Raw genomic sequence first — 15,649 nt, forward strand, 5'->3', positions numbered from 1 at the left:
GTGTCCAAGAGCCTCCAATAGAGGCGTGGGTCAACAGCGACCTACTGTAGGGTCAGGGACACTGAATACAGCAGTCTTGAGAGCCATAGTGTGCTGGCTATGTCCTTTTGAAGGAGGTCACCATAACTCCTACTATAGTTTGGCCTTAGGTCAAACTACAGGAAGAGAACACAACCACACCCATCATCAGAAAGTGAAAGTGAAAGTGAAGTCACTCAGTCCTATCTGACTCTTTGCGACCCCATGGATTGTAGCCTATCAGGCTCCTCCGTCCATGGGATTTTCCAGACAAGAGTGCTGGAGTGGATTGCCATTTCCTTCTCCAGGGGATCTTCCCAACCCAGGAATAGAACCTGGGTCTCCCACATTGCAGGCAGATGCTTTACCTTCTGAGCCACTTGGGAACCCATCACCAGAAAATTGGATTAAAAATTTCTGAGCATGGCCCCACCCACCAGAGCAAGACCCAGTTTTCCCTAGAGCCAGTCCTTCCCATCAGGCAGCTTCCATAAGCCTCTTACCCTCATCCGTCAGAGGGAAGACAAAATGAAAACCACAGTCACAGAAAACTAACCAAACTGATCAAATGGATCACAGCTTTGTCTAACTCAATGAAACTATGAGCCATGCCATGTAGGGCCACCCAAGACGGTTCATGGTGGAGAGTTCTGACAAAATATGGTCCACTAAAGGAAATGGCAACCCACTGCAGCACTCTTGCCTGGAAAATCCCATGGACGGAGGAGCCTGATAGGCTACAATCCATGGGGTCACAAAGAGTCAGACATGACTGAGTGACTTCACTTTCACTTTCACTTTCAAGGAAAGGAATGGCAAACTACTTCAGTATTCTTGCCCTGAGAACCCCATGAATAGTATGAAAAGGCAAAAGGATATGACACTGAAAGATGAACTCCCCAGGTGGGTAGGTGCCCAATAAACTACTGGAGAAGAGTGGAGAAATAGCTCCAGAAGGAATGAAGAGGCTGAGCCAAAGTGGAAACAATGCCCAGCTGTGGGTATGTCTAGTGGTGAAAGTAAATTCCAATGCTGTAAAGAGCAATATTGCATAGAAACCTGGAATGTTAGGTCCATGAATCAAATTAGAATAAATTTGAATGAATAAATTAGAAGTGGTCAAATAGGAGAAGGCAAGAGTTAACATCAACATTTTAGGAATCAGTGGACTAAAATGGACTGGAATGGACAAATTTAATTCAGATGACCATTATATCTACTACTGTGGCAAGAATCACTTAGAAGAAATACAGTATCCCTCATGGTCAACAAAAGAGTCCAAAATGCCCATACTTGGGTGCAATCTCAAAAACAACAGAATGATCTCTGATCACTTCCAAGGCAAAAAATTCAGTATTACAGTAATTCAGGTCTATGCCCCAAACAGTAATGTCGAAGAAGCTGAAGGTAAATGGTTCTATGAAGGCCTACAAGACCTTCTAGAACTAACACCAAAAATAGATGTCCTTCACATCATAGGGGACTGAAAAGCAAAAGTAAGAAGTCAAGAGATACCTGGAGTAACAGGCAAGTTTGGCCTTAGAGTACAAAATGAATCAGGGCAAAGGCTAACTGAGGTTTGCCAAGAGAAAGTACTGGTCATAGCAAACACTCTGTTCCAACAGGAGAGACTACTCTACAAATGGACTTCACCAGATGGTCAATACCAAAATCAGATTGATTCTATTCTTTGAGCCAAAGATGGAGAAGCTCTATACAGTCAGCAAAAACAAGACCAGGAGCTGACTGTGGCTCTCATCATGAATTCCTTATTGCCAAATTCAGACTTAAATTGAAGACAGTAGGGAAAACCACTAGACCATTTAGGTATGACCTAAATCATATCCCTTATGATTATACAGTGGAGGTAACAAATAGATTCAAGAGATTAGATCTGATAGACAGATTGCCTGAAGAACTATGAACGGAGGTTCATGACATTTACAGGAGGCAGTGATCAAGACCATCCCCAAGAAAAAGACTGGAATGAAAAAGAAGGAAGTCAAGAGATAATTGGAGTAACAGGCAAGTTTGGCTTTGGAGTACAAAATGAAGCAGAGCAAAGACTAACAGAGCTTTGCCCAGAGAATGCACTGGTCACAGCAAACACCCTTTTCCAACAACACAGGAGACTACTCTAGACATGGACATCACAACATAGTCAATACTGTAATCAGTCTGATTATATTCTTTGCAGCTGAAGATGGAGAAGCCCCAGTCCATGGGGTCACAAAGGTCAGACACAACTGAGTGACTGAACAACAACAGTGAGATAACCAATTCCAATTTAACTTCAAGTAGATTACAGAAGGGCCTACTTTTCACTTTATTAATAATATTTACCTTTTTTTACTTTTCAAAAAATGTGCTTTGGCATACATTTATTCATTATTTCATTTTGATCCTCAACACAATCCCACTCAATAGATTACATTGCTCAGTTTTTACAGATAAGAAAACTAAAGTAATAGAAAGTGAAAGTGAAGTCGCTTAGTCTTGTCTTACTCTTTGTGACCCCATGGACTGTAGCCTACCATGCTCCTCCATCCATAGGATTTTCCAGGCAGCAGTACTGGAATTGGGTACTGGGTAATGGGTTGCCATTTCCTTCTCCAGAGGATCTTCCTAACCCAAGGATTGAACCCGGGTTTCCCGCATTGTAGGTAGATGCTTTACTGTCTGAACCACCAGGGAAGTCTAAAGTAATAGAGGTTAAGTGATTCATTCACTCAATTACATGATATTGATTCTAGGAGTATGTGGACACTGCTTGGGAAAGTTATTTATTTTTGGATTTTTCACTTCAGAAATGGTTACTGAATATTTATAAAATACATTTTTTAGCCTCTATGTAGAAAACTAGTAGCTTTTATTTCTTTTAGAGCTATTAGTATGAATTACAATTTTAACAGATTTTGTAATTTTGTATGAATTACAATTTTAACAGATTTTGTAATTTTGAAACGCTTTCATTAAAAATTAACAGAAAATATTAAACATTATTTTAATATGCATTTGGATTCTAATTTCAAGCCATTTGTTTTTGCTATGTAAACTCTTTAGTTACTCTTTCTTTTTGCTTATTTATTTCTCCTTTGATAGTCAGAAAGGTTATATTTTATAGTGCTATTTTTATATAATCCCATTAGCATCCTCTGAATTTTCTTTCAGGTAGTGCCTATTGGTTATTCCCTGTGAGCACCAATAAAATTAACATCGTTTATTTTCTCCTTCTTCTCTTTCTCTTCTGTACTTTCCAATTTAAGTAAATACTATTTTCTTTATTAATGCTTAGTTTTTTCTTGGTTATTTATACTTTATTTGAGCATTTTTATTTGGTCAAATATGTAACATTTTTCTTCTACCTTTCTTTCAACTTTTGTCATAGTGTTAGTGTTACAGTTAAAAATGCAATCTTTTAGTTTGTCTTCAAAGCATCTTTTTGCTGCTTAACACTCCTCCAGTGATTTTATTATGAAGGGCTCGTGGCTACATAATTCCCTGTATTTTTTTATATTCCTATAGCTTTAATACTTGAATTACATTTAACTGGCTATGAAACCCTTGGCCCACATTCTCTTTCTTTGTGTATCTAAATGCTACTCTACTCTTAAGTCTAATGCTAATCTAATTTTCTTTACTTGTTAATAGTTGTCTTTTTCTTCAACATCTAGAAAAATTCTTTTTCTTTCAAGTCTAACATTTTTCTAAAGCCACAGAATTGATTATTCCAGGTATAAGGTAATCATTTCAACATGTATATTTGAATTTTTTTAATTACAGGAAACATGATTTGATTTATAATTCTAAGTATTAGTTTGATTTCATTGCTTTTTCTTCTCTAGAAACTGTAATTTTATATATACATATATATATGATATTTTGTCTATTTCCTATAATTATGTCCTACTCCAATCTTCTTTACCTTTTCCTGGAATTTTTTAGGGAGGTGATTTTTCCAATTCTACCTCTAATCCCTTTGCGGTATTTCCAGTCTTATTTATTCTCTGTTAGGTACCTTGTTATTTGGCCTTTACTTTTGAAATAATTTTTCTTTCTTTTTTTTCAATATCTCTCCTTCAGTTTCAATTTAACATCCTCCTACTATTTATCTATTTTTACCCTGAGTTTTCTTAATTTCTAATTTTGATGTCTCTTTATATCTTCAGTTGTTTTTTAATTTTAAATTGTATTAATGTTATGTTTTTGAAATCAAGCAGAACCCAAAGGGCCCCCTCAAGTACAAAAGTCCCTGCACGTCCCCTGTCTTTTGTTTGTAGGAAAGCTGAAATCTCCCAGGCCTTCCAGAATCACAAAAGAGCACGTTCAAGCAGTTAATGATTAGGAAAATAGAGTCACAGAATCTTTCAGTGTCTGCTACACATTCCTGAGCTGTTCTGGACATAACTATAACTGCCACCAGAGGGGGAAAGCTAACTTCATGATGACCAGACTGTAGCCATGACATAATCTTCTCCATCTATGACTAGCACAGTTCCAAGCACTAGCCTCAAGAAAATGGGATGAGAATTATTGCACATAATAATCTATATCTTTGTGAGCATCAACCCGTGGCGGATTTATGTTGCTGTATGGCAAAACCAATGCAATATTGTAAAATTAGTCTCCAATTAAAGTAAATGAATTTACATTTAAAAAATTATGTTTTCCTCTGCTTGCATATATAAGCAGGCATCTAAAATTATCAGCAAAGAGATGTTACAGGTCCATGTCAACATCTTCCACTTTAAGAATATAGTGCCATATGTCAACATGAAGAAGTTACAGATGTACCTTCACCCCTAATCCAATTAAAATAGAATGATTTCTGACAGTGGGGATTTGTAAGCAACAACTTTGTCCCTTTCCTGTTGCTCATTTTTGTTTCCCCTCAAACCTTGTAGAAATGAGATCACTAAGCAACATTTAACCTAACTCCTAATTAAGCTCTACTAAATGCACACAATGCCTTGCCTAACCTGTTTCTTCTTTCCCTAGACTGAAAGAAGGAGAAATGAAGAATTAAGCAGTTAAAGAGTGATTATCTGTCTATCCTAAACTTCCCCCTTAGCAATTCTTCAGGCAGACCATGTAACCAAGAGAACATCTGAAGAAAGATCATGAGGAGTCAGTGAGCCTGGACACAGTGGAAATGATGCAGAACCCAACATTTTGCCTCAGGAATTCACTGAGATTGTTTCTGCCTTTTCCTGTTAAAAACTCATGGCTGAGTAGCACCTTTGGAGTTGGTTCTGGGACATGAGCCCATCTTCTTCCCAGATTGCAGGTCTTCTGATTAAAGCAAACTTTCCTTTCTACCAAGACTTGCCTGTCAAGTGTAGGCTTTTGAGAAGCTTGCAAGGCTGAGTTCAATAACATTTTAGTATCCCTCTGCTTTATGACTAAGTTTTTAGAATTTTCTTGCTATTGCTGAAAATTTCTGAAAATATATAGAAAAGAATAGTTTTATATAGATATTGGAATTTAATTTTTCTCATATTTTTTGCATTGTATTTTTCTAAAACAGCAATCGACGGAGATCCTATGCATTGAGGGCAGAGAGACCTTTGTGAGGCTCATCAGATTTCTCAGATCAAGGGCTTGCTCTTGTTACACTGAAGGGAAGATTCTTTTGTAAGTGGAGTCTTTCCTTTGTCTTCTAATTTTTAATTATTATCCTGTTTTCTAGAGACCCTGAGATTTAAGTACTTTTTTCTTTTTTTTCTAACATTTAGGTTCCCAGGATTCCTTAGCCTTTCAATATGCCTCCTCCTTTACAAGCAGTTGAATAACTTCCCAAGACTGCCAGTACTCATTCCGTGAACTCTCCACTCTTCTTTTAACCCAGCATTCACAAATGCTGTGACTTGCCAGGTCCAGATCTCTCAGTATTCTCTAATCAAGGTGAGGACCTTTCCTTCTGGAGGTGAATCCTAGTTGATGCTATTTATATTCTACCATTATTAAAAGCCTCTCTATACTTCCCTTTCTTCTGATGACCTGATCTGAATCTTGGTTCCTCTGAGTCATAAAGCCATCTTTCCCATTCTTGAGATTTCAGTCTTCTCTGTTGCCCCTAAACATTCTAGATGTGGACTCTGTTGATATTTCTGGTTGGTGGCCAGGGGTATGTGTAGATTCTAATATATACAGCCACCATTTTCCTCTTTAAATTTTTTTTCATAGGTTCCTTTTGTTTAGTTTAGTTCAGTTCAGTTCAGTTCAGTCACTCAGTCATGTCCGACTCCTCACGACCCCATGAATCTATTCTAAAAGCATCAAAGCAAATTAAGGATCAGGCCCTTAGTCCATTTTACACACTGATGAGGGAGGTGTTGTGAACTGCTGAAAACATCAGGTCCAGATTTGCCTGACTTCCCATGACTTGTGGCTCTAGTGCCTGGTTCTTCAGAGGAATTACCACTTACAGCTCTGAAGGTTGCTCAAGGCAATACCCTCGGCATGGATTAATTTTATAATGGGAGAGAAAAGCTAGTTAATTAAAATATAAAACTTATCCTTTTATGAGGATGGCCTGTGTAAGCAAAAATAAAAATTTTTAATATTAGGCTTAATTTTCTTTACTGAAAATAAGGGAAGAGACTTCCCCTTTTCTTTTCTTAGAGTATTTTTTTTTTTTCTTAGAGTATTTACTTTAGAATATTTGTAGAGGTAAGTTCTTTCCAGTGTCTTTGAAATGCATGTAAATCTTTTAAAAAACTAAATAAGCCTCTATGGCAATCTGCTCCAGTATTCTTGCCTGGAGAGTCCCAGGGACGGAAGAGCCTGGTGGGCTGCTGTCTATGGGGTCGCACAGAGTCAGACATGACTGAAGCGACTCAGCAGCAGCAGCAGCAGCAGCAGTCAGCTTAATGACCCAGAAATGTCTTTCTCAACGACTTTGGTGCTATCTCTTTGAAAAGTAAACATTTCAGGAGACAGTGCTCCTTTCCCCTCTAGATAAAAAATTTCCTCCTATCATCAAAATAAAAGTTTATTTTTCCATTTTATAAAACCAATTATTAATTAACCAGATGGCACCCACCTGCCAGGTGAATTTAGGATGAACATGTGTAAAAAATGGTGTTGTCAAGTTCGCTTATTTTTACTTAAGAACTAGTTATTTTTCTTGAGAACAGGAATGTAACAGATTGTATCAGCTTGGTGAGATTTCTTTCTGTCTTTAAAAACCTTTAGTAAATTGACTATAATTTGTATCACATTCTGGTTTTATGCTTATTCAATAATAAAATTGTTTTCTTTCTCTTCTACCTTTGTGGAAAGAGTCTCTGGGTTGGGAAAAGATTTTGTTTTCAATTCTGTATCTTCAACACCTGAATTACGATTGCTATTTATTTCCCTGAAATTGAAAATATCCTTAAAATTTCATTCCGCTTACTTATGTTTTGAGTCTTTGCTCATTAAAGTATATAGATATAGTTATAGGTAAAGAATGTTTCCTGCCATTTCAGTAAACAAAGAATGTTGCTTGCCCATGCCATCAGCCACAGCAGCCTCTCCCATGGGCAGAGCGCCCTGCGGGCAATTCAAGATGAAGAGAAACAGGATAGTGGCCCTGGATAAAAAGAGGTACAACCTAAGGAATTATTTCAATGAGGCTAGACTCTTGAATTTTCCCATACATAGAAAAGTACTAAAATCATTACTTAAGATGTCTGGCTTTTTTTTTTATGATCAGCAGTAATCTTTTGATGTACTATATGTATTTTTTTTCAGCAAAAACTCCTATGTATCCTAGCTCCCCCTTACCTCTTTTTAAGAGTTTCTCAGTTATATGAGAGGCTGTCTTACAGGTTATAGTCCACAATAAGGTCCCCAAATAAAACATAACTCACAACTTTTAGGTTGTATGTCTTTTTTTCAGTCCACACAGTCATAGCGTACTGATCATAATATCATATTCTTTCCAAAATAGAATAATTCTGTTGTCTTCAACCCCAACTAATCAGCTCTCTTACTAGGTCCTCTTGAGCTCCCACTTCAACACTTGTCATTGAACATTTCCTTGATTTAGATTATCTTCCATCATGCATGATTTTGCCTTTGTGTATATATAAATATCCATTTCTCCAGCTCAAAAGTCAAGTTCTAAGGGAATAAATATCTTATTCTATTCCCCTCCTGGTTCTCTAGGGCACCCAGTATGATGTGGACACACACAAATAAATAGCTCAATTTATTTCTGATCTCCTTCAGTTTTGAGATCACACAAATAATAATAATTAAATTTCCCAGGAAAACTTGTGTCTGACCAAATTTTAAGTAAAGAAATCACGTTTATATTGTCTGGTTTTATTCTGGTTATTTTCTTTCAGTACCTGTTGCTCCAGAAGTGTTATCACGAGCAGCTCCAGTGGTGGCAACATTTTCACCTCCAGTTGTTCCTAATTGAAAAGAATGATGTTCTCATTGGACACTGGGGTTGCTAGATTAAGGATATCAAAATACAGGACTCCCAGTTGCACTTGAATTCCAGATAAAGAACAGTCACATCCAAATTATTGCATGGGGCATACTTACACCAAAAAATTTTCTTATTTATGTGAAATTCAAATTTAAACGGCACCCTTTATTTTATCTGTCAACTCTACCCTACATAAATGGCTGTGATGAAAATGCTCTAACTACCCATTCATTTGTCCTAAAATTTAAAGCCAAAGCCATTACTCAATTCACATAAACCCCTTCTGAGGAAGGAATCAGCTAAGAGTCTAGGCTAAGCTCTTGATGGAGCACCACCAAAGTGTCCAGGTGTCCTGCCCCTTGCCTCTGAACTACCAGTTGGGCTGGAACTAGAGAAAGATGATTTAGCTGTGATGCCACTGCCAGTTCGAGTGGTAGTTCCAACAAATTCTACTATTACGCCTGATAAACAGAATTGGGAGAGTATATATATTATTGTTGGAGAAGGCGATGGCACCTCACTCCAGTACTCTTGCCTGGAAAATCCCATGGACGGAGGAGCCTGGTAGGCTGCAGTCCATGGGGTCATGAAGAGTCGGACACGACTGAGCGACTTCCCTTTCACTTTTCACTTTCATGCGTAGGAGAAGGAAATGGCAACCTACTCCAGTGTTCTTGTCTGGAGAATCCCAGAGACTGGGGAGCCTGGTGGGCTGCCGTCTATGGGGTCACACAGAGTTGGACACGACTGAAGTGATTTAGCCACTAGCCATATATTATTGTGCTTCCCAGATGGCATTAGTGGTAAAGAACTTGCCTGCCAATGCAGGAGACTTAAGAGATGTGAATTTGATCCCCAGTTTGGGAAGATTCCCTGGACGAGGTCATGGCAACCCATTCCAGTATTCTTGTGTGGAGATTCCCATGGGCAGAGAAGCCTGGTGAGCTATAGCCCATAGCATTGAACAGCGTCAGACATGACTGAAGCAACTTAGCACCCATGCATATATTAATGTGACAATCCTGTACTGTAACAGGTTTGAAGAGAAGACTTGGAGAAACTAGGAAGAAAACCTTCTTCATGAAAAACATTATTCATGCTTATCCCATTCTCGATCTTTTCTTGGATGGTATATTAATAAATAATACTAAGCAAAATCTGTAGTATTCTGAAAAAAAGAATGTCCCTTTTGACAAAAGTTATGACATCCTCTACTCACCTAACTTACCTTCAGATGCTGTCACTTCACTGCTTCGTTCTCCAGTTGTTTGACCAGCTGATGATCTGGTAGTCTCTTTCAAAATAAACAATGTATATCAAATTATATATATAAATGTCTTTAGTTAAACAGAACAGAGTTTAACTGCTTTCAAAATACTGGGACTGCCCTGGTGGTCCATTGGCTAAGACTCCATGTTCTCAACACAGGGGCCCTGGATTCGATCCCTGATTGGGGAACTAGATCCTACATGCTGCAACTAAGAGTCCACATGTCACAACTAAAAGATTCTGCATGCTACAACTAGCTCACATGCCGTAACTAAAACTGGGTGCAGCCAAATAAATTAAAGAAATATTTTTTGAAAATACCTGTCACACTTACACATTTCCAATTCACTCTTCCAAAAATTGATCATAAGAATCACCTGGGTTGCTTGTTAAATATACAAATAGACTAGCCCAGAGAGTCTCAGCCCATGTCATACATTTGAACAAACTGCAAAGTCTTTTTTTTTATTTTAAATTTATTTGTTTCTTAACTGAAGGATAATTGCTTTACAGAATTATGTTGGTTTCTGCCAAACATCAACATGAATCAGCCATAGGTGTACATATGTCCCCTCCCTCTTACTTAAAAAAATCACTCATGCCTGGGCACTTCCTCTCAGAGTTCTGATTTAATTTCTCTGTAAAAGGCTCTTCGGTATGTATTTTCAAAAATATTTCTAGTCAATTTTAATGTGTAGCCAAGGTTGAAAACTATGACCTTAACCCAACTTCACATTCACAGCCTTAGAATCCATAAGGCAGGAGTCTTAGAACTTGAAATACAACATACTTTGCTTTAGATCACCTTTGAATTGATACTAGAGAATCACTGGCATTAATTCCATAAATGTAGAAATAACAAGGTCATGAATATGTGCATTTACTGCTGCTGCTGCTGCTGCTAAGTTGCTTCAGTCGTGTCTGACTCTGTGCGACCCCATGGACTGCAGCCCACCAGGCTCCCCCGTCCCTGGGATTCTCCAGGCAAGAACACTGGAGTGGGTTGCCATTTCCTTCTCCAGTGCATGAAAGTGAAAAGTGAAAGTGAAGTTGCTCAGTTGTGTCCGACTTAGCAACCCCACGGACTGCAGCCTACCAGGCTCCTCCGTCCATGGGGTTTTCCAGGCAAGAGTACTGGAGTAGGGTGCCATTGCCTTCTCCGATGGGCATTTACTAGTAAGGAATAACTCAGAAGTGCTGGTGACTTCCTTAAGGTCAGTAAGAAGACGCCTCAGATGACTGTCAATGTTGCCCATTTCCGTACCTGGTTGGCCTCCAGGGGTTGTGTCTGGGACAGCTGAGTCTGCATTTGTGCTCTTGCTCCCAGGGGTGGTTGTGAAGCTTTCTGAAGTTCTTGGGGTCCCTGACACAACAAGGAAGAAGCATTACTTCCTTTGTTGCAGAACTCTACATTTCACTCCTCTCTAACATGACAAAATCAAAGTTTATCATAAAAAAGAAATCTTCAAATGATTCCTATGATTTCTATGGCTAGATGGTCTTATATCAGTTGTTCCGTTGTTCACTTGCTAAGTCATGTCCAACTCTTTACGACCCCATGGACTGCAGCACACCTGGCCTCCCTCTCCTTCACTATCTCCCAGAGTTTGAACTCATGTCCATTGAGTCGATGACGCCATGTAGAGTTTAATCTTTTGTTCAATCTGTAATGCGTTCAGTACTATGTAGCAGAGGCTAAGGTTCACATCCTGACTTGCCTGCTTCTCCTGAGCTTGTCACTCCTGTGCTTGGTTGCCCAGGTGTGCCATCTTCCTCACCTCTTACTGGTGCAGTAGGACCTTCTGTTCCTCCTGGTTAAAAAAATAGTGATTTAAAAAATACTCTAGACATAAATCAACTCATTTAACCCTATAAAAGTCCTCTGAGGCAATTTACATTACTAGTCCCACTCCACAGACATCGTCACCAGGTAAAACTATACCTAAGTTCATACTCCACCCTGTGCTTCTCAGAAAATCTGTGGTAAAAGAAAACTTCTGTAAATGTTTCAGTCTACTGTAAAATTTTGGAAAAGTGCCATGAAAGTAGATAAATTAAATTAAAAAAATAAAACCATAGAAAACATAAGCTTTTATCCAACAAAAATAAAATTGCTGTGTCAAATTGCCGTGTTTTTAAATACTCATATTCTGTTTCAGTTTTTCTCACAGTATGGACTAGTAACAAAGAATTCTGGATTGCACCCGCTTACAAACCAGACTTGGAGAAACCGTGCTCAAGACTGCTGTACTCACTGTCTGATAACCAAAGGAGATAGCTGACTTACTTGTCATTATCACTGCTGCTGCTACTGCTGCTAAGTCGCTTCAGTCGTGTCCGAGTCTGTGCGACCCCATAGACAGCAGCCCACCAGGCTCCTCCGTCCATGGGATTTTCCAGGCAAGAGTACTGGAGTGGGGTGCCATTGCCTTCTCCAGTACATAATTCCAATTCAAATTCTAGAAAATATACACTCAATAGTCATCACCCTAAAATTTAAGTCAATTCACTGATCTAATTGGAATTAAGTCATTTCTTAACTTGTGCTACTATAGCTTGTATCTTTCAAAAAATTTATGTTTGTGTAAGCAATATCTTATTCCAAAAAATATTTAAGACATAAATTTTAAATTGAGAAATTTGCCAAAGGAAAACAAATGAAGGAAAAATGAAGTCAGGCCACGGATTAGTTAATAAATGTATAAAGAGAAGTTCTATGCATACATTAAAGAAATGTCTTTTAATGGTATATAATGGTTTTGATTTATCCCAAAAGAAATCTGAAAAATGAAAAGATTTTAAGTAGGACAATGATGTGATGACAGCTGAAGTTTTATAAGTTCATTCTGGTATGGTACTGACTAAAGTGTAAATTGGGAAGGAAGTTGGGAAGAGTGGGAACATTCTCAACATTGACAAGTATCAATTGTTTGCCTGGCTCAACGCTAAGAGCTGCTGATTCTAGGCAAGCGTGCCCCCAAATTTTGTGTTTCAAAAGTGTTCCTAGGAGATGTGAATGCTGTTGGTCTGGAAACTGCACTTTGAGCACCACTGTGTTAGAGAAAGGTGAGTGAGGTGGATGAACATGAAGACTAGATAGAAAATGTTTGACATCTGAGCAAAAGCAAAGGCAAATGTGATGCAAAGAGGAAATTAAAATGGTACTTAAACTCATTCACTGACTGCATAAGGGATGGAGTGAACTTGAGCTTGTTTGTTTTTAATCAAAATCATCAATAATATTTTATTCTGAGACCAACAGTAGTTGAAATTTAGTCAGCGATGCACAAGGACAATTGTAGGCTCACTGAATTCTCTCGGATGTTCGCTCTTTAGGCACAGAATGCAGAATTGTGCAGCCATAGACAAAGGAGGCTAAGGGTTCGGCTTTTAATCCTGCCTCTGCCAGTTTTAAGAACTTCCATTATTTTCTTTCTCGTGGGAAAAAAGACCCCTAACTCCCATGGTGTTGATGTGGATTAAATTACATATTACATATTCTAGCATCATTCAGAAGTTTTAATGTGCCATAGAAATATGTCACTAATATTTTTCTCAAAGTCACCCAGATAACTTACTGCGGATGCCACATCTCTGTTATCTAATATACTCAGATTACAGTTGTTCCTGATGCAAAATGAAGGACTGCTGTGGAAAGAAGCTAAGGACTCAATTCTTTGTCTCACCTACTCTGAAGCCTGCGTCACCTGTGCTTCCATCTTCAGTTTCTGTGATTGTACTTACTGACACTCCAGTTGACCCTGATAAAGGTAAAGAAAAGGCAAAAACTTGCGAAAAAACTGCATGCTGTCAATTCTCAAGGTGTATATAATTGTAACATGATATACAATAAGACTGCAATTTGTGCAAAAATTAAAGAGCCTACATTTTAATTACATACAAAAAACACCCAAAGCTGATATAACACATAAGTCAGATACTTTTATTTTGTAAAATATTGTTCTGAGCATTATTGCCTGAAACCAGTTGTTTAGCCATGCTGGTATATATTGTCCTGAACTTGATTTACCTGATATGCGCCCAGAACTGGTGAAGGTGGAGCCCACTAGTCCTGTGGTGCCCACACTTCCAGCTGTGGAGGTGATGGGAGCTGGAGTTCTTGTAACACCTGAGAAAAACATAAAGAGAACGTCTCATCTCATGTTTACTCGGCCTTTAATACCAGTGGGTGATTTAACTATTCAATCAATTCCTACTGTAGAAAATAGAATCATGAATCCAGTGACTCTGCACAGATACCCTAAGATTTCCCTTCCATTATTGTTTTCCTGCAAAGATTTTGGTTTAGTCCTTACCATATTTTTTTAACTAAGTCATGTCATCTGCATCTTAAATTTTATCATATGAGGTCTTTATACATTTATCTCAAAAGACTGCTTTCAAATAAACAGAACCTTATGCCCTAATCACATTGTCACTTAGAGATGACAGTAACAATGATGAAAATCATCATGAAATAGTTAATTGCTACTTTTATATTTAAAATACCTAATAAGAAAAATGTATCATGAGATCTCCATGTTTTCTCTCATCCTATTTTTTTAATTTGAGGCTTGATATAACTTAATAGTTATATATGCTATATTAATATCAGCAATAAACTGAAGGCCATATTATAGCCAGTTAATATAGACATATTAAAAATGAGTCAAGTTCAGGGGTTTTGTTTAGTTTAAAAACAGTAGGAAAAGCCCAGTAAACTATTGTTAAAAATATTTTTTCAAAAGCCAAACATATATAATTTCTTTCTTAAAAACACAAAGGTACTAATGATTTCCACTGTCAGATATTTTTTCACATATAAAACCAGGAATTAATAGACTAACCTGTGGTAAAAGTTTCACTGAGGAAACTCAGAGTTGTTCCTGACAAGAAAAAGAGAAATGACATGAATTTTTCTGACCTCAAGGGAAAATATTAGAAAGACTGCTCACTTGTTAGTTTTCAATATATTTAGTGGCTTGTGGCTTCCCTGGTGGCTCAGACGGTAAAGCGTCTGCCTACAGTGTGGGAGACCCGGGTTTGATCCCCGGGTCGGGAAGATCTCCTGGAGAAGGAAATGGCAACCCAATCCAGTATTCTTGCCTGGAAAATCCCATGGACAGAGGAGCCTCTTAGGCTGCAATCCATGGGGTCACAAAGAGTGGGACATGACTGAGCGACTTCACTTTTCACTTTCACTTTTCAGTATACTCAGTGTTGAGAGTTAGTAACACATTTTTATTTCTTTTTTAAAATAGTGACATTATAATGTCACTCTTTTCAATGCAAGTGTGTATATGTGTATGTGTGGGTGTTTGTATGCTATACACATATGCATATGCTGAAGCCTACTAAATATAGTGTAAATGGAATAAATAGATATCAACAATGAAAAGTTAGTTCTCTGCTAAGCAGAGGGTGATTTTGCAGTTTATGATTTCTTTGACTTCATTTTATTTTTTACTGTCAGCACCTTCAATATTTCTCTACTAAGAGTTTGGGGCAAATTGAAGGAGAAATACTTTTTTACGGTTTATTTTTATGATTTGATATAGTGGGTTCATGGAGATAAATTTGAAGTCACCAGTAAACTCCTGTGCTGCTGCTGCTGCTGCTTCTGCTAAGTCGCTTCAGTCATGTCCGACTCTGTGGGACCCCATAAACGGTAGCCCACCAGGCTCCCCTGTCCCTGGGATTCTCCAGGCAAGAACACTGGAGTGGGTTGCCATTTCTTTCTCCAATGCAGGAAAGTAAAGAGTGAAAGTGAAGTCGCTCAGTCGTGTCCGACTTTTCACGACCCCACGGACTGCAGCCTACCAGGCTCCTCTGTCCATGGGATTTTCCAGGCAAGAGTATTGGAGTAGGGTGCCATCGCCTTCTCCGAAACTCCTGTAGGAAGAGGTATATTTTATCCGCATTCCCATCGCCAGAAAA

At 38.2% G+C, this 15,649-nt stretch overlaps 1 protein-coding gene across 1 annotated transcript in view; it reads right to left on the reverse strand.

The window, feature by feature from the left end:
- MUC19 (mucin 19, oligomeric) overlaps positions 1-15,649 on the reverse strand; it is a 130,393-nt gene that overhangs the window by 49,261 nt on the left and 65,483 nt on the right. The window contains 4 exon segments of the mRNA XM_086404318.1: positions 8,358-8,423; positions 9,672-9,737; positions 10,887-11,075; positions 13,614-13,865. Coding sequence (XP_086260444.1) covers positions 8,358-8,423; positions 9,672-9,737; positions 10,887-11,075; positions 13,614-13,865 — 573 coding nt within the window.

This window comes from Bos grunniens, chromosome 5, assembly GCF_055505025.1.
Source record: "Bos grunniens cultivar Pamir isolate PY7600 chromosome 5, Bosgru_T2T1.0, whole genome shotgun sequence".
NCBI classification, from domain to species: domain Eukaryota; kingdom Metazoa; phylum Chordata; class Mammalia; order Artiodactyla; family Bovidae; genus Bos; species Bos grunniens.